This window comes from Centroberyx affinis, unplaced genomic scaffold (assembly GCF_046629955.1).
Source record: "Centroberyx affinis isolate AG114_WGS23_722 - 3 ecotype Tasmania unplaced genomic scaffold, CSIRO-AGI_Caff_v1 ptg002027l_1, whole genome shotgun sequence".
Lineage (NCBI taxonomy): Eukaryota > Metazoa > Chordata > Actinopteri > Beryciformes > Berycidae > Centroberyx > Centroberyx affinis.
This window is the reverse complement of record NW_027280365.1, coordinates 38,989-63,768: the sequence shown is the minus strand read 5'-3', so window position 1 is coordinate 63,768 and position 24,780 is coordinate 38,989. Positions and strand designations below refer to the sequence as shown.

Here is a 24,780-nt window from a genome sequence, read left to right as displayed (position 1 = left end):
TCATATTCCTGGCCAGAGAAAATGAGAGAATGAAAATGTATTTGTAGTTGTCAGCTTAAAGAGGTTGTGCCCTACAGTGGGGCAGATTGTGACGGCCTTTTGACCATTCGCTCCTCTGGAGCCATACTTCGTTGGCTTTCCCTCCCAGGGTGAGAGTGTGTGGTGTCTTTTGCCAGAGTGAGCCTGGACAATGGAGGTAAAATGGCCAATTCCTTCGTCTCCTTGGTCACTCTGAAGAAATTTAGGAGGGGAGGGGGCATAGAAGAACATTGGCTAAAAGACCATAAAATAGATAGAATGCATAATACTGCATAATAATACTAATGCAGATAATACTCTGATTAATTGTTGTCATCAGAATCAAAGATCATGGCTTAATCAGGATAATTCCTGCTTTTATTTGGGCCCTTTTTGTGTAAAGTTTGCAAAATGTGCTTTAAATGAAATGCATCTCACATTTTTTGTACCTTTGCTTGTAGCTTGCACTCCCAGCTGTCACAGCATCTTCTCCCAGCTCTTGCCTGAATGCTGGCTCCCTCTGTTTCACCCTCTTTTGTCCCATCCTTTGGAGTGCAATGCCAGCCTGGCCATTCAACAAACTGAGAGAGAGAAAGGGTGAGAGAGAAGGGGGGTTGATCAGTGACCGAGAGAAAGCATGGCAGTGACAAACCAGAGTACTCAACAGGAATTTGTGATAAAAAAAAAATGACATAAACCTTTTTCCTCTAGGGTCCATGCCCCTCAGTCCACGCAGGAATGAGTTGGCGTCTGGTTCAGTTTTTCTTAGTGGGTGGTCAGGGGTGAGATCTCTGTGGTCCTGCTCACTGAGAGGCAGACCTCTCAACAATGACACGCCAACTAGATAAATGACAAAATCAGGTGAAAAAGAAGAAGAATTGAGGTCAGCTAACGGTGCACAATATATGTTTTTTTTTGGTTTGTCAAAAAGGAAACAAGCTTTGTAATTGATATGAAAATTTCTCTCACTCAACTCTATTCCTCAAAGATCATCATTACAGTAGATATCTCATGTAAGTATTTCGGTGTGTACTGTATATGAGTGTGCAACCTTCCATGGCATCTCCTTCCTGTTCCTGGTGCCGCTGTTTGCTTTTGAGAGCGTCTGTGTGTGAGGTGGAGGACGAGTCCTCAGGCACAAAGTAGCGTGCCGAGACCCGTAAAGCATTTCTGTCTACGCAAAGCTGCTGGGCGTCGAACTGGCCGGGGTAGACGCTTGATATGAGGCACTTTGTTGGAACAATCTCTGGAACCACCTTGAAGTAGATGCCCGAGGGAGACCTGCCACATAAGAAACACTATTTCTTTTACATTAATTTACACAGCTGGAAAATCTTCCATCTTCATCATCTGGCCTCCTCCCAAAAAATACCAATTACAACATTACAGCACAATTGTCCACATATTATGATACAAATATCCAAATAAGAGCCATTCTTAAACTGTTAGCCCCCAGCCCCCACTCTTCCCATGGAGCCATGTATTGTCTATCAATAGGGATAAGATTTACTGTGATTTTTTACCTGTGGGTTGCTGTAAGTGAAGCTGGCAGCCTACCTGAAAGAGCGAGATAAGTTTCAGTACAAGAGAGCTACTGGAAAATAATGAAACTTTTAAATTCTGTCATTTCCCTCTAGAACTACATGCAGACTCACCTCTGAAGCCTTTATGGGAGACAAAGGGCTGTAGGGGCTGCTGCTGCTGGGGGGGCTCCATGACATGTGGCTGAGGTGGAAGGAGGGCGCTCAAGTGCAGCAGCTGCGTAGAACATTTACGCTGTCCTGTCTCCTCTGGTTCCTCTGTGAAGGCCAAAGCCAAACATACTGTATAGCACTAGACCAGACCCGTCCTGATGTCTCAGTGGTTGAATAGACTCCTGAGAGGCTGTCTAATGTAATGGACAATCAAGTACTCTTAGCATATTTTATCAGTCCCTACCAAGCCGCCTCTGTATTTGCAAGCTAAAGGGAGACATGATCAACCATGAGCTACAAAACGATAAAGATGATAATAGTTGTGGCACTAGGGACACTGAGGGTATGGGGATGTTATTTTTTTTTTCTCTAGAAAGACTGACTCTCCTAAATGTACAGTACCTGAATGAGGCGACACAGTTGCGTATGTGCTGAGTTGTGGATACGCTTTGGCCCTGCGATGCAGGTATGCAGCCCTCATAGCTTCCAGGCATTCATTCTAAAACACAGAAAACATCAGGCATCATGCATGGGCAGATGACAGCACCTTCAATCAAAATCAACATCCAACAGGTTGAATTACAGATGTTTCCATTTGGGTATTGTCAGTGATTTGCCATTTTCAGATTCTCATTAGATGGATCATTACTTTTTCAGTACACTCTTAGCAGTTATCATTACCTTGACAGGCTCACCCCCCTGCCACAGGGTCACATGACCGATCCCACTGAGGTGAGTGGCTGGACAAGGGATAACAGGTTTTCTTACCAGGCTATTCACCTTCAAAACAAAGGAAATATTAATAGGATGACATCTTATGACATCTTCGCACTACTTTGTCTAATTTTTCTCTCTTTTGGCAGGCTCCCTCTGTCTTTTTATCTCTCTCGACTTCATACCTGCTCTCTCCTCTTATCTCTCACCACAGTTCGCTCCCGGATCTTCACTTTAACCGTGTTCTCACGGGGCAGGTCGGGCTCCTGCAAAGACCATTCACTGATCAGTCTCATTCAAAGTTCGTAAGAAGTCAATCATTCAAGTGTACGTGCTGGTAGAATGTGTGGGTCTCTTACAATATTTTTGATGCTACTGTGCAGAACCTTGGGCTCTGAGCTGTTCTTCCCCCTGTCCTGTCGCAGCCTGTTTCTGTCTTTACGACTCCGCAGGTGTTTCTTCTTCTTCTTCACGGGAGTTTGCTGTGGAGGAGGGTAGTAGCATGTGGGAAACACAGGGGAAGGCATGATTGACAACTGAGTTTCATACTATCACTTGATCCAAATGGGTATATTAATCTTGCATAGAAAATAAACTGATAATGTATTGAAATCCTATGCCATGGGACAGTAGGTCTCTATCCATATACCTGTGGATGGACAGCGTCTGGTTGGTTCAGTAAATGTGCTGGTAGTCCGTCAGAATCTGTACTGTTTGAACCACTGGTGCTGTGAAGGCAGAAACGAAATATTCAGTCGAGTTGAATGAGAGCCTAAAATTACATATCAGTCTCAGTGAGCTTGGTGTGTGTATGTGCATGAGTTTCATGGTAAATAACAGGAAAAATCCTTTGTTACCTGGTTTCCAGGTCGGAGACAGAGATGTTGCAGTCGGTGTCTAGCTCTTTGCCCAGCCTCTGTCTGACCTCCTGTCTCAGCAATGCTGCCAGCTCAGTCAGACAGTAAGCGGTCTGATGTGAATGCACAAAGACACACAGAAGAAACAAAGGAACATATAAGAATCACAACAACACAAATGCACAGTACCCACTGAATCACAGGTAAACTCAGGAGTTCAAAAATCAAGCCTTCAAAAGCAATAACAAGGTATATTTTGGGGCGTGTGATTTTTCTTCCCATCAGCTGTGGTAAAAACTAAGCAAATAGCTAATATCAATCAATGCTGACATTCAGTTCAGATTTCTACATAACTTTAACCAAACCCAACACAATCAGACAGACTGCTTTATCAGTCACCTTAGTTGGATCAGGGTCACAGTAGTCCAGCAGGGTGTCACAAAAGTAATAGCCCAGGGACTTCAGGTCCCGCGTGGTAAAGTGAGTCCCTCTCCTGTTACCTGGAATCCACACAGATGATTTATCTTCATGACAGGGACAAACACACACACACACACACACACACACACACATTCACAAAGAGTAAACTCACCGAGAGTGGAGCCTCCGAAGGTGGACTCCATAGTGTAGCTGTTTCTGATGCCAAGTCTCCACATGACGATTCGGCCTGTTCCCTCTTTGCTCTTCTGCACCCGGAACTTACAGCTCCGGAAGGAGAACTGAGGAATAATTTTCACAGAAATTATATGAGTATACTTAACTGAATACCAAGCAATGATGACACCGGCTCTGATACATAATGATTATGAAGTAAACACATATTGCTAAATATGGCATCAATTACACCAGAGGTTTCTAATCAGTGTATTGAGCTATTAGTGACCATGACCTGCTTTTGAGGAGCGCACCAAACACTCTCCCCTTTCCCAACACACAAACCACCTGGCAGAGTTTGTGACAGACTATAATGTGTAGGCCTACTTTGCATGCTGAAGAATCTTTGTGGTAGCTACTTTTTGAAGTATATTTCAGTAACCTGAAATAAATAGGACTAAATAGGACTGTGAGAGTGAACATAGGCCAACAACAATTAATTATGTGTATGGCTCTGATAATACAAATTTGATCATTTGCTGCTTGAAAATATGTTAAGTCCATAAAGGCTGAAAGAGAATGAATAGAGCTTGTTAGACACCCTGATTTGTGAGAATTCTTGAAAAAAAAAACACAACAGTGCAAGACAGCAACTCTACCTTGTCATTGGCGTTTTTGCTCATCATTAGCGGGAAGACTCTCTCATGAAGCTGCGGTGCAGTATCATCACGGTTGTTACAGCCGTACATGAAGACGTTGTTTTTACGGCTGTGGCCATGAAAGTCACAGTAAAGGACCACATCCCTCTCGGCCATCAGTCTGGGGGAAATATGGAATAACAGGGCAAGAGAGTTTCAATCAGGGCTGACTTTGGTTCAGAGGTTCTCAACGTTTCCACTACCAACGCTTGATGGAGAAAGGGAGAGAGTTTGTGGAAGTGTGTGCAGTGTTGGGGAAGCTACTTTGAAAGCGTAGTTTTATAGGATACAAGTTACTTCACAATGGATTAAGTTTATTTACAGCTAAGCTACGTTCAAGAGAAATATAGTTTTGCTAACTAAAACTACTTCAAAAAAGGAGTTCACACGACCTGCAAGAGTACCACTGATTAGGATATTAAGAAAACGTGTCTTTGTTGAAATGAAGTGCAATGAACGTTTACTGTGTTCACCTTTTCACCATGTTGCGGGTGTGCCAGACACAGGGAAAGGAATCCCTGAGCATGGTCCTGTAGTTCCTGTTGAGGTCCCTGCCGGCCAGAGAGCAGCGGTAATTCCCCACCACCACACCGTCTGGGTTCAGCATCGGCACCACCTGCAGGACCAGAGAGGGAATACAACAGAAACAAGGGAGAAAAGTTGTGGTTAGTATCAAAAAGAGGTATAATGCTAAAAAGTCTGTCCCAATCAGGAAAAAACTTGTTGTTAGACAGAAATACTTGATGTAGCTTACAACAGGACCTCTTCATTTAGCGCATTCACCATCTAACTATCATATCATAACACTGAAATGTATAGGACTATGGGCTTGTATGAGTCCCATCACCTTAAAAACAAAAGTGTCCCTGAGTAGCTGGGCGTCGTCCGAGTCCCCGAGCAGGAAGTCCAGGAATCCCTCCATCATCCAGGAGCCATTGGTTTCCCCAGGGTGCACCCGGGCCGTTACCACCACTGCCTTCCTGGTCCTCCCCTCCGCCCGGCCGCCACCCGGGGACGACACCGTCAACACGTACACGTTGTTCCCGGCTAGGCTGCGGCACAGCACTCGCAATTTACAGTAGGCTGCAACCGCGGGGTCGGAGGTGACACGGCTGAGGTAGCGCTGCAGGTGGGAGTAGGTGTAGGGGTAGCAGTGGGCCAGGTAGCAGGTGTCCGAGTCGTAAGGGAACTGACAAGTCCAGGTGAGCGAGTACAAGGTGACGGTGAGGCTGTTGTTGTCCTGTTTAGCCGGATTAGAGACAGAGATGAAGGTCTGAGAGAGAGATCTTACTTCTGCAGTCGTAAGGCCACTTGAGACTGGACATAACTTTCAAGAGCCACCCACCTGATTGCAGTTCCGGTAATATCTGATATTGGAACCGATGCGGTGCCACCCAACACCTTTCTCTTCGCAGGCCCTCTCAGAGTAGAGGAGCGGCCTCATGCCCAGAGAATACAGGCTGCGGCCTTTCATCAAGTTGATAATGGTGAAGCGGTAGGTCACTCCAGCCTTCATGTTCCTGACCCTGAAGTAAAACCACTGCGTGTGCTTGTTGGTGTACATGTCTGAGCGCAGGGTGAGCTCATAGTCATGGACACCCCTGGGTAGGGGTAGGCAGGAAAATGGGTGGAGAGAGAGAGAGAGACAGAAAGAGAGTCATTTAGTCGAGAGCCACGGTAAAATCTAACGGGGATGAAAATAAGATGGTTGAAAATCTGAAACAACAAATAAGGAGTTTAGGCTCCAGAGACTCACACTTGCACGGCCTTCTGCAGGTTCCCACTCTCAAAGCGTGACTCAAAGTCAAGGGTGGGGTCCCTCTGCGGTATGCCGAAGGGGGCAGCGCTCTTAATGGGCCCCCTGCTTCCTCCGACACGGGAGCAGGTGAAGTAGGGTCTCTTAGTGGCTTAATAGGTGACAGAGAACAACGGGAAAAAGGGTGAATATCGAATACTAAATTAATCAATGAAAATTGATTAAGTTCTTGTATTGTTTCTCAGAGGGTAGTAGTGAGAGGGAGGCAGGCAGGCGGGCGGACGGACGGACGGATGGACAGACAGACAGACAGACAGAGACAGACAGACAGACAGACAGACAGGTGCATACTATGTACCATGGTGGTGCAACATAAAAACTCCAATATGCATGGCCTTTTTTGTCATAAATGTACCATGGTCAACGCAGTATACCACATTCCCCCTCTCCTCTCCGACTGGCATTGGTGCCCTCTCATGTCCTGTGGGCTGGTAGAAAGGCTCTGGGTCCGGTGGGTCCCACTCTACAACACAGCAAAACACCTAACAGTGTGACTAGGTGTGAAACTTAGCCACAAAAGGGTGTGGATACTTTTGCAACTGTGTTTTGATTTATTGTGTTCCATGTAGCTCAGTTATCATCGCAATAAATACTAGCAATACGACTACAGAGGGGTTAGATGAGCTCACTTATTTCAGACTGAATATTTGCCGCTATTTCTAGACTTAATGGCCTTGAGCATATTAATAACATGCCTGGTTAAATAAAGGTTAAATACAATTTAAAAAAAATACCTATGTGATGGATGATGTCGTCTATGACCTCACACTCTATGGGCCAGCGGGGACAGGAGACAGAGGGGAAGGTAAAGAGGTCCAGAGGCTCCCTGAGGCTGAAGATGGGTCGGCTGCCATTAAAGTCTATCACCAGCTGCCTGGTCCGCAGAGCCTGGCTCAGGTCTGTGGAGACTGAGTGGGAACATAAAACAAACACTTTAAATCAACTGTAAAAAAAAAAAAAAAAAAAAAATGTTCATGACCCTTCCAATAGTACACTATGGCTATACATTTTTCATCAGGTCAATTTACTTAATCCCAGTCAGGCCATTGACAACCCATTTACCAAGGGATTATGTTGAACCTGATCGCTTTAACTCAATTACAAAACACCTTTTGTTTAATGTATTATGATCTAGCATGACGAATCACACTGTTGTTTGCATTCAATGTTTACCACCTCTCCCTTTTATTCATTCCACCATAACCCATCATTTCACAACTGTATTAGCTACTCAAGCCAAAGCTGTGCATGACAGGCCATCCTTGTTTAGATTCTCACTCAACATCAAACATGACTTGATTTCAACACTATGAATCAAATATCATAACTAAATATCAAATGCAACCTATATGAAAATGTCTTACATTGTCTTTTGCCTGCCAAATCCTGCTCCTCTTCCTCAGTGTTGGAGTCGTTGGTGTCAGGATGGTCCACTGGGTAAACATTCCTCCAGTTCCTGATGGCAGAGAGACTGCCATGGTGGGTGTTTTCTCTGCCTGAGTGGGAAAACTTGAGTCAATATAGCCCCTTATTCAATGTTTGATCCTAATTTCTAAACTAAAAATGAGTCAAAACTGTATTGGCTAGACTATGTCAACCGTCTTGTAATGTAATAACCGGGGGGTAGTGCTAACAGCAGCACTACCACCCCAACCCTCAAGCCCTGGTCTGTGATCATGTTCACATAATCCAAAACCTCTGAAATCTTGAAAAATCACATCATTGCTCTCTCAGATCATTGTTTAGAAGTGTGAGTGTACAAAGCATCGTGTGAATTGGTAATTCTGGTAACTGGTAATCGTCCACAGGATGAGAAGATATAGCCTAAGTCAGGTCTAACCAAACTCACATGTGAAGTGCTGAAGGTGGTACAAGATGAATCGCTCATATGAATCTTCAGTTGTCCTCTTAAAATGAAACGGAAATGTCAAATAAACTGTTTCACATCATATATTCAATTCAACCCACCCTGGCCATTGACAAATGAGGCATTATTGGCCATTCAACATGGACTATAACGTTAACGTACACAAACGTTAGCTGATAATGATACTGACCAGAATGTCCGTCTTCAGTGCAGGAGACATCGTTGCCTTGATATATCTGCAATAATTTGGCTTTCTTCATTCACGTTTTAATGTGTATTGTGAGAGTTAGCTACCACGTTATTGAATCATACAGGCTTCCCTGGGCCAGGCTTTATTCAGTGTTGCAAACGAACGTTACCATTACGTTAGCTTCTTCACTCGGCTACATGCTAGCAAGCTCCTCTCAGTTGTTTTCTCGCGTATAATTCTTCTTACACCTTACGAGGACAGAGACTTACATTGTAATCTAAATATTTGAAGTCTAACAAAAAGCCCCTCGCTCTAACTAAACGTAACATTAATTGCGCGACGCAAACTTGCTTTGCTAGCAAAACAATCTTTCACAAACTCCGTTGCCCAGCAACCGATCGTCTCAACACTGCGGTTGCCATGGAGACTGAGAGGCCATATCGACGTCTGTTCCTTGACTTGGAGTGATCGCAATACACTGCAACCTAGCCAAGAATGCCTCATTTGTCAGTTTAAGATGAAAGGGTAAATTGCTAATATTATGATATTATTCAGAATAACATTTTTCAAAGTGGTTCTTTTTTTTATTTACATTTTTCTTTTTTCATTGCTCCTCTTTTTATTTCATAATGTCACTTTTCATTTCATAATGTCACTTTTCATAATTTCATAAAACCCCAGTCTGAGCAGAGCAGAGTGCTGGGAGCTCCTGTTCTTCTCCACCAATTAATTCAACATTGATTTGTTAGGCTAACTCTAGATTTTCATAGTAATACAATTTTTCAATGTGACCATGGCATCCCTCTCTGTGAAGTTCTCAAGACTATTCTTGATGAAACTACCTGCTTAAGCCTTCGTTTCACATTAGTCAACTGAGAGTTGCCTGTCTGTTTTTACCTTGCATCTCAAACCAATGGAATCACGATAAAAACAAAGCATTTAATTCATGCATTGACTTACCTGCTATAGGTAAAATTACTGATCTCGTGGTAAGTGAATGTCCACTGGCTGTAGCAAGGATCCTGTCCATGTGTGTGACTTCTAGCCTACTACCTGGTGTACAAGCCAATCATGGGACATTGTGCATCTGTCAAATTCAGCTGAAACCACCTAGGTTTAGGCTAGTTGCTGTGGGTTGCTAGCCTGGTGTCCAGCCCGTATGAATCGCAGTTTTCAGCACTCTTCGAATTTGCATGGCGATTCATATTATGAAGCAAGGTTCTGGTGCTTTTCCTTGTACGCAGTCGTCTTTTGTCGCCAAACATACCGATGGTGTGCATGGCCAAAAAGTTCTCATCTTCTCTCATCTTTTGGTCTCATCTGACCACAACACACAATTTCAATTGTAGTTCCAGTGATGCTTCCTCTTTGCCTCCCTCACAATCTTCCTCCCTGTTCATGGGGACAATATGCACATGCGTCTTCTTCCTGGTGAATTTGCAACTGTTCCAGATTTCTAAAACTTTTTGATAATTGCCCTGACTGTGCTTAGTGGTATTTTACTATCTCTCTCCTCTGAGTTGAAAGCTCTTTGATTTCCCACAAAGTGATGGATGACAAATGAATTTTACATGTGTGCAACCTCATATTTTGACCCCAGTGAAGCAGGAAATGATGAAAGCAATAGAGTTTCTGGATTCTGAGATCAATAAAAAAAAAAATGGAATTTTATTTATTTTATACAATAAATTTTGCTCATTTTCGTGAAGGGTGACAATAATTCTGGAGTTAACTGTATGTATATGTACTGTATATGTATCATGCAATTCCTGTATGATAATTTCTGAATTTTATGATGCATCAATTCACAGTAAATGAAAAAAAAATTGACTGACATGGACTGATTGCAATGCAACACTGAATATATTTTTTGCAGTGGGATTTCAGTCCCTCTCTGTTTGCTCAGCTGTTTTCCTCAGTGTTTGGAACAGGAGCTTCAGTAGTGAGGCACAGAGGAACCAGAGGAGCTTCAGTTGGGAGGCTCAGAGGAACCAGAGGAGCTTCAGTAGCGAGGGTCAGAGGAACCAGAGGAGCTTCAGTAGCAAGGGTCAGAGGAACCACAGGGGCTTCAGTAGGGAGGCTCAGAGGAACCAGAGGAGCTTCAGTAGGGAGGCGCAGAGGAACCAGAGGAGCTTCAGTAGGGAGGCGCAGAGGAACCAGAGGAGCTTCAGTAGGGAGAGTCAGAGGAACCAGAGCAGCTGAACCAACAGCAGAGTCCATTTCTGGGCTTGGTGTTGTGTCCTCTTCCAGGCCGGGCTCTTTGCTCAGATCTCCATCAAGGGGGGTGGAGTTCACGGCTCCATCCACTACAGCTGGCTGGGTGGAAACATCTAGTTCCACCTAAAGAGGGAGAGAAGCCGTTTGAATTTTAGAAAAAAAATGTTTTTTCTTTTTTACTATACAGTATCTTATCCAGCTACTCGATCATACATCGTGCAGGTCTTCTAACCTCTTTGGTGGTCAGCACTTGTTTCTGTGGCTCGAACATGACATAGATTTCCCCCACTGTGATGTCAACGATCCTGGTCAGCAGCTCTGGCCCAAAGCATTTGAGCTTCTCCAGCAGGACATCTGGAGTATACTTCTCTCTGACCTTGTTCTGGATAAGAAGGACCATCTCATCCCGGATGGAGCAGGAGAAGGCGGCCTGACAGTCCGTGGAGGTCAGAGAGGCCTGAGAGCTTATCCTCAACGGCCTTCGTGAGTCCGACGGCCAGGTCGCTGAGCTGCAGCGGGGGTACGGACAAGAGAGTCGCCGGATTAATCCAGAAGCCCTGCAGCACTTTGGGCACAACCAGCATCACCACTTCCCGGGGTCCAAGGAGGCTGGAGCCGGGCCGCTGCTGCTGTTTCTCCATCAGGCTTCTGATGGCTTTGTCAGCCAGACGGATGATCTGAGGGTCTCTGACGATGAGAGTCGCTCAAAATGAGTTGAAATAACATTTTCTGAAAAGACACAATTTCTCCATGGGAATCATTCAAGTTTCATCTTATCTCATAAATGTGACTTACTGAAAACAAGGACTGTTGGCTTCAGGTGAGTTGAGCACGATTCGGGCTAAAAACTCAATAACCATCATTTTCATGCTGATGTTCACCTCCCACATCTGAAACAAGAAATGGGATGCACCATTAAGATTTGATATATTTACAGCAGGATCAATCTAGTGTTATGTGATAATTTACCCCGAGTCTTTTCATGATCTTGGTCTTACCAGCGTGAGGAGAGGCTGGACACTTTTATCAAAACTCTCGAGATCAAACCTCCACAATCTTCAAATGGAAAGAAAACAAAAGGTTCATCTTAACTGTTGCTCACTGCCACAAATCGGGTAAAGTTTGTTAGTCCATACAACAGATCACATTACAAACACATTTTATTTTAAAAGATTAGCACAGCAACAGACAAATTAGAGTCACAAAAAATAAAAATACATCACATATAAAGATAAATAAATTAACCAATAAAAAAGAAAAAAAAAGAAAGGGAAGGATATACCATATTAAACAAGATCTTAAGTGCTATTCACCCTCTAAGTGATTGCTGGGCTTGTAGAGGTTGCCAGTGATTAAAGAATTTTGCAGTCGAACCCCGCAGTGAGAACTTGATCTTCTCCAGGTCTAGGAAAGACATTACATCACATAACCGAGAGGCACTAGAGGGTGGTGTTCGTTGTTTTCATAGGAGGAGGATTCTCCGGCGAGCTATTAGAGAAGTAAATGAAATTGCATTTGCTTGTTTCACCGAAACGAGATTAGATGGGCAGACAGTTAAAAAAAAAAAAAATAAAAAAAAAAAACGGAAAATAACCATAAAATGGCTCCATGCAGCTCTTATAGCATAGTCCAAGTCTCTTGAAGCCAAAAGATCCCAAAGTGACTTGAAAAGACCGACATTTACAACATTATTTAGCTGAAATCGCCACTCTAGCTGTTGATTTTAAAAAACGCCACGTTTGCGCGCACCCCGGCCTCGATAGGTAAGACTAGCTCGAATTAACAGAAACAAGACTTCCAGTTTGGCTGTTTAGCCTTCCAAATAAAAGCGCAAGATTTTAAAATAGAAATACTGTTTTAAAGCAATTACTTTGTATTTAATTATCAAATTCAATAAGTGAGCACCCATATTAATGTTTGATGTCATAATAATAATGAAAAATGCCATAAAATGTGACATTTTTAACTGACTTTAACTTTAAGCGCTGCATGTATTACACTGTGCAGAATACATATATCAAACATTAAACCGATTTTCTACTGCCATCTGGGTGAGTAGATAATGACTGAATTTTCATTTTTGGGTGAACTATTCCTTTAACATTAGCAGAGTTGACGATAGATTGAGTGGTGGACTGTCTGCATGTGTCTCAGTAAGTCTCACCGCTCCCTGAGAGATTTCTTGCCCTGCTCCACCAGCCAGCCAGTCATGTCCTCAGCTGTCAAGACAGAACAGATGGGACCTGCTTTTGTTGCTGACACCTCAAAAACTGCACCATCATTTTTTTCTACAAGACAATAGAAAACATCAGATGTTCTCATGTATAATCATAGGAGACACCTTACCAGAATTTGTCAGGTGTTTTATTTTGTGCGGGCCTGAAACAAAAGTGGTTCTTACTTGCACTTCATAGTACTTCCACTCCCAGCAGAGCTGTACAGTCTCTCTGTACACCGGTACATTGAACAATACCTTTGAAGGAAATAAGATAATGTCACTCAAAAGCCTCTTATGCTACATACATAGTTACATCAGCTCAAAATCTTTACAAGTTAACTACAATAAACAATGCTCACATACCTTGATGGGTCTATAGATGACCCTTTCTCCTTCAATCCAGTCCATGGATGTTTTGTTACTGGATGACAACAGCGGAGAAACAACAATCAAATGCACAACCAAACTCACAACTACAGAACAGAGGTAAAAGCACTCAAACACAATTGATACTGGTGGCTGAAATGAACTGAGGGTTCAGGGAGAAAGTTTCTGTGGGAGATGGAATGGACTTATTGTTGAGTCACTGAGAGTAGAATTCAGCTCTGTATGACAGGTAGATCCTGTTTTGGTTCAACTGCTCAGGCAGAGATGACCAAGGAAAATAAATGTCTGGGCAAATATGATGATCAAGAGCGATCAATAAGTTGCCTTTATATTTTTTATTTAATCACACAGGAATGTCTTTTTGCAAGGCAACACTTGAATAGATGTTAATCCTGTGTTTTGACTTGGTTAGTTAGTTGGTATTGGGAGTGTAGCCTGCATTGCCCTAAAAAACTGCCAGGTGTATCAGCACTTTTACATCCTTGATACACACACTGTACAACATTTTGGTCAACATTGCAGGATTACACAGCCCAAGTAGATGGATAAACCCTCTCACATTGTCTACATGGCAACTTCTAATGCTATGGTATTATGCTGCAAGTCTGACTTCAATTCCTGTTGACCGACACGTTGCCTTGTCATCTTCTCCAAAATGTTGCTTGTTGTATCACAAGCTTTAGGTCCAAGATGCACAAGCAACATTTTGAAGCTGTGCAGAAGGGAAGTATCGCTTACAACAAGGATGGGATTGGCAAGCAGGACAAAATCAATGTAACCACACTGGCTATAGGAGAATAATGAAAAAATACTTACATACTTTACATTGCTTCACAACATTTCCCATGTATCATGGCCCTTATTCCTCCCTCTAACACATTACACTGAGTTGATTAATTAAAAAGTAACTTTTACTTATTTTTAATTGAGTAGGTGTTTACACCAGTGATTTTCCTTCTGCTTAAGTAAAATCTCAGCAGACGCTTCCACAAAATTCAGCGTCACAGGGCTGTTAGACTCTTAGGCTTGTTATGCTGTGGCCTGTAGGTTCATAACTTAGAAAAACAAAATCTCAATCTTCATCACTTTAGCGTTCTGCTAACTTCAGTATGTAAACAAATCAAGTTATGCTTGAAGTCTCACAGGAAGAGAGATCTTCTGCCATTGAACGTGTTTTCTATTAATAGAATTGTAGGCCTATTTTTACCAAGCTCCTGAACAAGCCTGGCAAGTTTACATGTGCCATTAAAATTAGTCAGTGTTGAGCTGACACAGGTTCATCATTTCCTCACTTTTAGGATAATGCTAGTCGCCTATAATTACGTAACATACTGTATGCTAAAGCATTAGCATTAAAATAACTATAGTCATGTTATTATGAAAACAATAATTATGAAATATTATTTTAAAAAATAAAGAATAAAATCAATTATTAATTTATTTACTGGGGATATTATATATTTCTGTATTTATGTAATTATTTTACTGACACATTTATTTATTTAATTATGACTAATATGGTCATCCATAAAAAGTTTTACAGCATAGGAATTAAAGTATTTTGTGAATTGAACTCGAAGAAAAAAGATGGCTTCAGAAAATCAGTTTAATAACTTTTCAGAAAACGGTTCAACTTTTTACAAAATATACAAGTTTAGTGACATTCCCTCCCCGTCCCAAAACATGGCATATCCCATTTACCATTACCATAATGTCATGTACATAGCTGTAAAAATGCTAAATAAACTGGACAATCCCTCCACCAAACCAATTTTGGTGGTCATCTGCACAGGATTAATAAAAAAAAATGGTGAAATATTTATGATATCCTCAAGGGCATTTGGCACATTTACATTAGTGACCCTTCATCATGCAATTCCCATATGAGATATGGACATGTGGCACATGGCCAATGCCACAGAAACCTACAGATAAGGGCGCAAACAGATGAAGATCTACTCTTATAAAAAAGAAAAAAAAAGGCCTGTATCAAAAGTATGTGAAATTGTCATGGTGATTACAGATCAGTTCTGCCTCAAAGAAATTTGCACATAACCTATCCAGCCTCCATCTTGCGTGGTTAAGTAACTACAACGTTGAAGTCAATTCTTCAGATACAGAGAGCATACAGCAGTGGTGCAAATGGGTATGAATCTAAATTCTTTTACATAGTTTCATAGGTTTTGGAATTATGAATGGAAAAAATATACACATACAGATGATCACAAACGTAGCCAAAGAAAGTCGAGCATTCATTCCGCAGCCAGATACTTGACTTTTTGCTATCAAGTTACAGAGACAAGATAGGAAGCTGTAAGAAGGGATGGTAGATGAAGGCCTGGCAGGGTTCTACTCAGACCAGAGTGGATCGTACAGTCAAGTAAAAACAAGAAAAGGACATTCAAAACCCCTCTGTTGAATGGCCTGCCATGTAAGGGCCTCTGAAAGTCTCCATCATGAACAGAGAAAGGGTGAAGAAAGTTCACCAAGTCCACCGATCATTGTCCATTCTCTGGGGAAGGGAGGGGTGACTGAATGGCATTGGGTTGGGGTGGATTTCAGAAACATTGCTCGGGCTGTGTGTGTGACGCGGACTAGATGTTACGTGGTGTTCATCATCTTCCGCTTCTTCAGTCTTTCCCGCCAGTCTGCAGGGAGCGCCTCAAAGTTGGCATTCTTCCCAGCTTTTCCCCTGAAGGAGAGATAAAAACAATACGACAGTTAAAATACAACGGTGAAAGGTATGGAGAAGGGTAAAGAGTTCACATGGAGGATAAATACTCAAGAAATTCTGAGAGAACACAGTGGAACCACACTGACATATTTACTGTTCCATTGCATCTTTGAAACTTCCCTTCCCTTATTTTTCTAGTTCGAATACACAGGTCAGAAGAAAACCAGACGATTCTCAAGAGGCCAATCAAGCTTGTGTGGTAATATTTAAATGACAATCTGTACATTTTAAAAAAAGGCAATTGTGAACAATCCCTTAATGGAAGCGGTCGTCTGTAGCATCTTACGTCATGAGCTGCTGCTGCTTCCACTCCTCGATGCTCTTCTTGTTGAGCTGATCCCTGTCCTCGTCACTGGAGCTGCTCTTCTCCTCTTCGTCGAGCTCTTTCTGGATGCTCTGCCACTTCTTCACCAGAGAGGGCATTTTGGTCTTACTCTTCTTTGACTGCGGAGCGAGGGGAAAACGGGGGTGTGGTGAGAGAGCAGTGTGTCAGGCCATCATTGTAAATAAGAACATGTTCTTAATTGATTTCGCCTGGTTAAATATAGGTTAAATAAAATAAAAAAAAACGAGGAAAACTGCTACTACAAGTTCTTTTGTGGGTGGATCTTTAAAAGTGTAGATTCTCCAGGAATGTCTTGTTTATACAATCTTTACATTATTCCAAAAGTCTTTGTTTCAGGTAACTATTGTTCTTGTTTCATACCGAGCCTAAAATGTAAACTCCAATACTAACCTTATCTTTTTTCTGTTTCTTGGTCTTGTCTGTAGGCAGAGTTTTGGCTCCAGGAGGGTCGAAGGGCGGCTGGGATGTGGGCAGTGGTGGTTGAATGGGGACAACTGGAATGGGTGGAGCGGGGGCTTCAGGAGGGGGCGCAGGGGCAGCGACCGCCGTCATACCCCAATACACATTTGTTGACATTACAGGGGCTGCAGATACAGAAGAAAAAAACACTATAATTACTGAGTATTCACTTAAAAATGTTGATAAAAGCATAGTCGGAATTAATAGCTGAAGGTCTGCATTTTTGCACCACGTTTCCCTTTTGATCTAAAATTATACATTTATCGTGTACAAATCAAAAATCAATTTCACTTCATGCCCTGAATACTTTTATCCTTATGTACACTTTAATTATAGCCATATACCCCAACGTGTTTATTTTAGTGATATTTTTACTTCAGTGGGCAAAAAAAACAAAACTGCATTAGTATTTCTGAAAAATTGCTTGTTAGAACAGTTTTCAACAAAGGTTGCAAACAATGTACAGCAAGTCGCAATTAGGATAGTTTGAAGACAAATGCAGTGAAAAAGTGAAATTTTTGTTCCCCACCATGTGCCATAGAAAAACAACTTAATAAAATGCTAAATGTTACGGTATTGGTATAAGTTTGCACAGCTGGACATTATCTTTCCCATACATCATCAACATATAACTGCAGATGTTGTGTAACTTGTGTAGTGACATCTTGAGGACTTTTTTACCTGCACTGGCAGCAGGTTGGGTGTAGAGAATGGGACTGCTGCCAATAGTGATGGCTTTAGACAGCTGACCAGCTTTACGCTTCTGACCCTTCCCCAAGGGGGCTGAAGACTCCACAATCTGTTTGAATGACAAGGAGCATGATAAAAGATAAATGCTGCTGGGCACAGGTCCCTTATATTTTGAATTCACACATGTAGCATTAAAAGATAGGCTATTAATAGCAGCGTCCTTGATTCCTTCCATACCTTGGTGCTAGCAGTGCCTGGAAGTAAAGTAGACCTCCCGCTGCCATCTTCCTCAGTTCCAGGGGCTGGGGGCTCCCCGTCATCATCATCCATCTCCATCTCCACCTCCATGATCTCTCCATCACTGTCAGGAGGGGGAGGAGGTGGAGGTGGCGAGCCTGGGGGAGGAGGCGGAGGCGGGGGGTAGTCGGAAGGTGGAGGCGGGTTTTCAGGAAGAGGTGGCTGGGAGGCGGACCAGAATGGTGAAGCGCTGGGCTGAGGAGGGGCAGGTGGGGCAACAGCAGCATAACTAGATGATCCTGTTGAAATAAAAAGCCAATAAAGCATGGTGTTATTAAGGAGAGCATTTTGTCAAATTAGTTTGTGCTTAATAACGCATGGGAATTCATGACTAAGGAACACCGGCATCAATACCACAAAGCTGCACAGGTTTTAATAGGAAATTAATTTAAAGGCACAGTAATTCAATACAGGTCTGTCAAGTCCTTACAATTTAAAGTCACAATTAATAGGCAGGCTATCTACCAGACTGACCTGTGATCCCAGCAGTGGGTGCAGATGCGGTTTTGGCATCTCCTTCGCTGGATGTCTGCGTCTGGGATGCTTGGCTGTCCTTGATCTCCTCTTCCTTTTCATCCTCTGCTGGGAAATCCCACTGGGAAGCACTGGTCCGGTCGTTCACATAGAAATACCGCCTGTGCTCTCTAAAAAGTGGGACAACAGAGATAGAAGGCAAGAGTCTCAACAGCTGGCCTTGCACCTGGTTGAGTGGCATGATACCCTGGGACACTGGGGCGAGGAGTGCACAGAATGGCCACATTGGGGGGCAGTAATGTTGGTCTGGACAGCCACTTTAGCCATCCAGGAGACCGGCCGAATTGGAGTGATTATGGACGTGGATAGGGAACCCACCTTGCTCTCAAAAAACAAATAAATGAAAAACAAATCATCTTTAGGTCCTGAAAGTCTGCTCAAAAGTAGCATTCAGCAGCTCACACCACGGTTGTCAGAAATGTTCCATGTTTTAGACAACCATTCCCTCCCAGACACAGGAAGACGCCAGGGGGAAAGCATCATCATCAACAACCAAAGACCAGAAAACAACAAGCACACAGTGAACTCTTTTTACATCAGAAAAGTCTAAAAGTTTTCTCTCAATCAAGAAAATAAAAAACAGGAAGACATATGAAATAGAGTTGGTCTGACCTGCTGGATCCCCGTCATCGCTCCGTCTTCACCTTTTATTTGATGCGTGTGACACTCGTCGCTTCCAGGGCGTCACTCTGTGTCTGCATTGCATTCGGGGGGGCTGTAGTCCTGTAAAGTGCAAGGCTCTCCCACGCAACCAACCTTCCTACCATTACCCCCCCTCCTTTCCAATGACTGGACCACAGTTCAGTCTACAAATGCCCTCAAAAGCAAGGGCTTAAGTGTCTGTGCTATTGGGACAAGGAGTCCTCTCTGTGGTGAGTCTATTTAACGGGAACCAGGCTGGCCCAGAGTGGATGTGGATATCAGTACAGGCAAGGCAGAGTGCCAGGATTGCATCACAGAAACCTGAAGAGTCTGTTTCTGGTATGTATTCTGATCCACTTGGTTAAGCTTCTCCCCAAGTCATGTTACAAAGTCTGCAACCCCGGCACTGAGGGGGGGTGTAGTCACACGGTAACGTTTTTGGGGGACGAGGGAGTTTAGAGATGTGAAAGGTAAGGAGCGCGTACCTGTCCCAGTGGCAGGACCAGCCTTTAGGGGTGGCGTTAAGTTCGTAATGTTTTATGTGTTCGGCAGCTTCTTGCAGCCTGCGGCGAAGATAGACCCCGTTCAGAGCGCCCTCCCTCCAGTCAGCGATCCGCGTCTGAAAGACACAAAGGAGCAAAAGATGCACCAAGAGATGGGAGAGAAAAGGGGAGGGACAGGAGAGAAAAGTGAGATAAAAGCCCAGAGAGTAGAAGTGGGAGGATAGGAAGGAGACAGAAAGAGAGGACAGAAGAATCAAGAGATGGATGAGTAACACAGAAGAATAATTACAGTAAGGTTTCGAGAATGACACCTTGTGATGGATCATAATGAGAATTTTAAATATTAAACACTACCACATGGCTGTGTGCAAAATGGTATGAAACAAAATTAAGTATTAAATATTTTAGAGGTCGCAGTGGGATGGCTACAACTGGAAGCTAGGATAACTTTGCTTAGAACCTGAACCATAATCTTCTCACCTCCGTTTGTAGCAGAAGCAACTGAAAGTTTGAGATTGCCTTTTTGTTTATCCCCAGGAACTCCATCTTGCTGGTTAAGGTGTTAGCTAGCTCTCCGATCTGAAACTAAAACGTATGTAAGCATGAAACAATTGTCTTACAGTTGTCACCGTTATTATCACCATCATTATCACTATTATTATTATTATTATTATTATGCTGTTGTTACCTTGAGCTCCGGTGTTTCCACCTCCTCCTTTACCACAGCTTTTAAAGCAGTTTTCTCCTCAGTATTGTCCACTTCATCTTCATCTACTTCTGCAGCCTTCTCTAAAACTTTAGATTGTGCTACAAGACACAAAAGAAGCATTTTAAGTATGCAGGAATATTATCCATACCTAAGCAGTATAAAAGGTTGGTTGTTTCTAGTATAGAAAACTCATACATTTTTCAATCGATACTTAGGAGTGGGTGCATATGTTCTACTTTTCTCTCCAGATTCCCCAACATAATAATCCTGTAATCAAATCAGGATTCTACTCCATCTCACACACAAAATTTCACAGGTATTGAGCCGGATTCTGTGTGTTTATAACACACTATGTGCACTGCTTAGGAGAATTACAGTATGCACTGTTTAGGCCACACAGAGCCCTGCATATAGAATATACATACAGTGTGCGCTCATACACAAGACAGCACCGTAGAAATCAAACAAGCATCAACCAGTTCCAGGCTGATCAATGTACATGCAAATACCAGGAAGTAGCTTGGTGATGTGTCAACGCATGAATTAATGTTTTGTTCAGCGATTCTCTTAGTTACAACAGTGTGCTACCACAGCACTTTAAAGTCAATGTAGTTTCACTCACTCTAATCATGCATACCCCCCACCCCACCCTACCCCCCGAGCACCTAGACAGCATGAGGACTTGTAATTATTTGGACTCACCTGTGTCTGTGTTCTCCTGTGTGTCTGACCCTCTACTGTTGGAATCTGGGCTCGCTGCACGGAGGAAGGCAGTCTTCCACCGGGCTTTCTTCAGAGGAAGGCCACGAGAACCAGAGGCTTCCTGGCTCGTCTCAGAACAAGGACTGGAGCCCCCTGCACTCCCATCACCCTCCTCCAGTGCCCGCAGCTCAGCCTACGAGTCAGAGGTTTGGTTAGAGCTACATCACACTGACTGTGTTTCAACAGTAGATCACAAGAAATGGGTTCATGACAGACTTCTCAATGTTTCACAAGGACAAAAACACATCCTTGCAGCACACAAACCCACCTTTTTCCTCTCCAGAGCCAGTTCCAGCTCCATAGTGTCTTCCTCTGTCTCCTCCTCAGCATCAGAGTTCTCTTCCGACTGATTCTTGCTAGAGAGTTCTTTCTGGACAGTAGGGAGTGCGTCTGTGTCACCCAGAGGGGTAGAAGGGGACCCGGGAAGGCGACCACCTTCTCCGTCAGAGTCCAGACTGTTCTCCTTGTCCTCCAAACCTCCAAGCAACTTTTTCCTCCATTTCTCCTCTGCCTCTTTCACTTCAGAGGGGATAAGAGGACCAAGCAGAGAGGCAGCCACTCCTCGACGCTCCTCCTCTTCGCTTGTGAGGGCTACAACGCTCTCTATAACCTCCTTTAAGACAAGCATACGATGACAGATTAGAACTCTTAAATAAAATGTTTTGCTTCATAGAATCAAGTTTATTTCAATTTGTATTGAAACTTGCCTTTGCTTTTGGCTCCTTCTTTGATGCTGGGGCTGTAGCAGATGCAGTGTTTTGCTCTGCCTGATAACCTGTCTGCGTTATACCATTTCCATTAACAGCAGAGCTACAAAGGAACACACAACAAGAGATCAGATGCAGGTCCCTTGATTAACTTTACTCTATAGTTGGATTCCTTTACTGGAAAGGGCATCCAGAAAACCAAAAACCAGTATACCTGGACCTTATAGGTATGGTCTCAATGTCTCTGACTTCAAGGCAAGAGCTATGCACATTTGTGAAACATACTCAGGCTTGTCTGTATGCCTATTATGTAATATGAGCAATCCACTCTTACCTGTTGGCGTACTGCTGCAGGCCTTGCACCTGATCAGCTAAATAGTGAGGTAGCTCCCAGGAGACCTCGTTGGTCAGCGTGTTCCAATAGTAGTAGCAGCCGGAGTTATCATCCCACACCTCCTGCCAGTCTCCCATTTCCACACCCACTGGAATAAGAAGACATAGGTAAGACACTTAAGCAGAACAAAGATTCAGGGTATATAATGTCATATTTTAACTTCAACCATAAATAACCTGGGGTTACCATTGAAATTGTAGTAACTTTGAGGGTATAACCTAAACACCTTCCAAACACTGCCATATTGGTTATGGCGAATGGTGAATTTTTCCACTTAAACAATCACTTTGACAAGTAACCAGGCAGTATTCTGAAGTTCTTTTCCAATCTAGAATTCTTTTTTTAACCAATATTTAAAAATTAAGTGGCCGGGTGTTTTTCCAACTCGACCAGAAATTGTGGCCAGGGGGATAAATATGATTGTTTCCTTCTCTTATGTACACTACTATAATAAATATGTCAATGCTTTGTTGTATTATAATAGACACGGCAAAAAGAGCACACTGCCAAACAAAATCTTGCAGGACAAGCACACTTTATTTTGAAAACTGCACAGATAGTTACCTCCAGCTAATGAGTACTGAGTATTGTACTCAAACTCAGCCGCAGTGCTTTGTTGATCCTGTCCCTCATTGGCTGCTGTTTGCTGAACATTAAGTTCAGGTCTTGGTGGGATGGTAGCTGGGACTGAAGGGTTAGATGTGGGATCATCTGAACTTGGCTGAGTAGTAATTGCATCAATTTCCTGTACCAGGGAAGAAGGACATTGGGGATTAATATTTTTGCCAAAACAAATTACTTTTCATTCCCAAGAATGACCCCCATTTTTCTTAGCAATCCCTGCCCATAATGAAATTTCTTAATGCAAGACTAGGCCTAATTTAGTAACCCACCTAAAATCAATTTTAAAACTTGGAAAACAAAAACCGCAGTCTACTAAACTGTTTAGGATTTGCCTGTCACCTATAACTATCCAAGATTGAGGTAGGCCAACAGATGTTGTTACAATTTCTCCTTTTAGTTTACCACTACACACTGTGCTGCCTTCATAACTTATCTCCTCCAAAGATTTTCACTTTAATGTAGCCTACGATCTTCTCAGTAGGCCAAAACATATGGTGGAGGCTGTGTTACACCATGTTTCTAGTAAGGTTATAAAATTTATACCAGATGGCCGTGAGTGATTTCTGCAGGTCCTACCATAATAATACAACTCCTACCTGAACCATTGTGCTGAACCATTTGAGCACTGACTGCATTTGTTTTGCTCAGTCAGGGGGTGTGTATGCAGCACAGGTTGGAAAGGAGGGGTGGAGGCAGGTTTTGATTTACATTCTTCTCATCTTTGCGCCTGCAGGGGTGCTATTTTACAAAAATCTCACCGAGTAGAGCGCGTACCATGTAAGGCTCAGTCCTTCCCGCAGTGACCCGGGTTCGAATCCGGCCCGCGGTCATTTGCTGTATGTCCTCCCCTCTCTCTCTCCCATACCTTCCTGTCTATCTCTCACACTGTCTCTATCTAATAAAGCATAAAAATGCCTAAAAATAAAAATAAAAAATACAGTTAAAGATCAACGTTGCTGGTTAAGGCAGGAAGCAAATGATACATACCGCCATGAAGTTGGCCAGTGTACTGTCAATGTCGGCTGACTGGTTGTGTTGAGACTTCACAGTTGGATGCTGAGAGTCTCCAGTGTCCTCGTCGTCACTGTCCTCGTAGGCTCCAAGGAGGGACAAGCCCTCTAAGGGTTGAGACAAAACAGTGCTTTGTTAATTCATATGACTATTTCTCCATATATGTGAGCCAATGAAATACAAACGGCCCCGCCACACACACACACCCCTTACCTGTGGCCTTTACTGTGGGAGCCTTCATGTTTGTGCTTCTTTCTCTCAAGAATCTGTGTGCATCCCCTTCCTGTTCGTCTGTAAATAGAGTTAATCATGTCGTTAAGCTTCTATTGTGGCTAAAGGAAGCTAACGCATACATTTAACTATTAGGCGATGGCGAAGCGTAAATATAGGAAGGACTCATCCAAAGCTTTTCATAATGTAACATTAGCCAACACAGACTTGATAGCTACCATTTAGCCCACATACATCCCGTTGTGTCTCTCCCTTACAGACAAAGCTAACGTTAGTAAAAAAAAAAAAAACTAAAAAAAAACGTTATTGATGTTTTTCTTCAGGTTAGCTAATTAAGTCGTTCAGCAGCTGTTAGCTATTTTAACTAACAACACACCTAACGTTAACGCTGCAGAAGCATTTAGCGAGCTAGCTTAGTATGCTAGCCGATATCCCAAATATCCGTTAAATGTAACATCGTGTGAGCTAGATAGCGTTATTATATATAACGTTATTTATGTCGGCGACAATGTACATCCGCGCCAGTTACAGGCAATCAAGCAGATGGTGTTTGGTGAATTTATTTTCTTTTGTAACAGATGGGCCCATTCTTCTCAACCCCGACACTTTAGCACTAGCATTAGCCTGTCTGCTAGCAAACCAAGCACTTCGCACGTTACATTTACCTTCTGATCCCGAAGCTGCCTCTTCCCTCTCCCCAGCAGTCCCACTGCGGAGCCCAGGTGGTGAAAGCTGTAGTATTGTTCTCCGACCAACTGTTCCTCCTGTGAGACGAGTTTTCTTTCCCATCCCTGCCCAAGGGCCTACTAAAGTCCGCTGGCGTTTGATCTAGAGGCGTTGGGCTTCGGAGCTGCCACAAAAGAAGTG

At 43.0% G+C, this 24,780-nt stretch overlaps 2 protein-coding genes across 2 annotated transcripts; both read right to left on the bottom strand.

Annotated features, from left to right (window-relative positions):
* Window positions 1-71: 71 nt before the first annotated feature.
* On the bottom strand, window positions 72-12,876 carry LOC139654036 (cytosolic carboxypeptidase 2-like). The gene is made up of 28 exons (XM_071531056.1): window positions 12,830-12,876; window positions 11,664-11,721; window positions 11,461-11,555; window positions 11,160-11,352; window positions 10,898-11,095; window positions 10,653-10,788; window positions 7,756-7,887; window positions 7,126-7,299; window positions 6,747-6,854; window positions 6,332-6,482; window positions 5,921-6,176; window positions 5,423-5,815; window positions 5,049-5,191; window positions 4,537-4,696; window positions 3,876-4,002; window positions 3,683-3,783; window positions 3,284-3,396; window positions 3,076-3,154; window positions 2,786-2,908; window positions 2,612-2,692; window positions 2,394-2,492; window positions 2,115-2,211; window positions 1,674-1,817; window positions 1,542-1,575; window positions 1,070-1,299; window positions 717-858; window positions 468-599; window positions 72-231 (listed from the first exon to the last, which is right to left on the bottom strand). Exons 1-28 carry the CDS (start codon window positions 12,874-12,876, stop codon window positions 72-74), a joined length of 3,906 nt encoding a protein of 1,301 aa, XP_071387157.1.
* A 1,988-nt stretch (window positions 12,877-14,864) lies between these two features.
* Window positions 14,865-24,774, bottom strand: LOC139654043 (formin-binding protein 4-like). Its single transcript, XM_071531064.1, has 17 exons — window positions 24,579-24,774; window positions 23,896-23,973; window positions 23,659-23,789; window positions 22,612-22,792; window positions 21,988-22,135; window positions 21,654-21,756; window positions 21,215-21,559; window positions 20,887-21,079; window positions 20,164-20,282; window positions 19,956-20,060; window positions 19,458-19,591; window positions 18,271-18,440; window positions 17,737-18,035; window positions 17,491-17,608; window positions 16,741-16,934; window positions 16,291-16,448; window positions 14,865-15,962 (listed from the first exon to the last, which is right to left on the bottom strand). The coding sequence occupies exons 1-17, from the start codon at window positions 24,700-24,702 to the stop codon at window positions 15,872-15,874; spliced, it is 2,691 nt and encodes an 896-aa protein (XP_071387165.1). The 5' UTR covers window positions 24,703-24,774; the 3' UTR covers window positions 14,865-15,871.
* Window positions 24,775-24,780: the final 6 nt, after the last annotated feature.

Excerpts from the sequence above, each read along its gene's own strand:
- LOC139654036 (XM_071531056.1), bottom strand. The coding sequence starts at position 12,876 with ATGACTGGCTGGCTGGTGGAGCAGGGCAAGAAATCTCTCAGGGAGCG. Across the intron at positions 3,155-3,283 it reads GTCTCCGACCTGGAAACCAG|CACCAGTGGTTCAAACAGTA; the intron begins GTAACAAAGGAT and ends CTGCCTTCACAG. Across the intron at positions 2,212-2,393 it reads AGGGGGGTGAGCCTGTCAAG|AATGAATGCCTGGAAGCTAT; the intron begins GTAATGATAACT and ends TCTGTGTTTTAG.
- LOC139654043 (XM_071531064.1), bottom strand. The coding sequence starts at position 24,702 with ATGGGAAAGAAAACTCGTCTCACAGGAGGAACAGTTGGTCGGAGAACA. Across the intron at positions 21,080-21,214 it reads TGGCTCTGGAGAGGAAAAAG|GCTGAGCTGCGGGCACTGGA; the intron begins GTGGGTTTGTGT and ends TCTGACTCGTAG. Across the intron at positions 19,592-19,955 it reads TGCTTCTGCTACAAACGGAG|ACGCGGATCGCTGACTGGAG; the intron begins GTGAGAAGATTA and ends TGTGTCTTTCAG.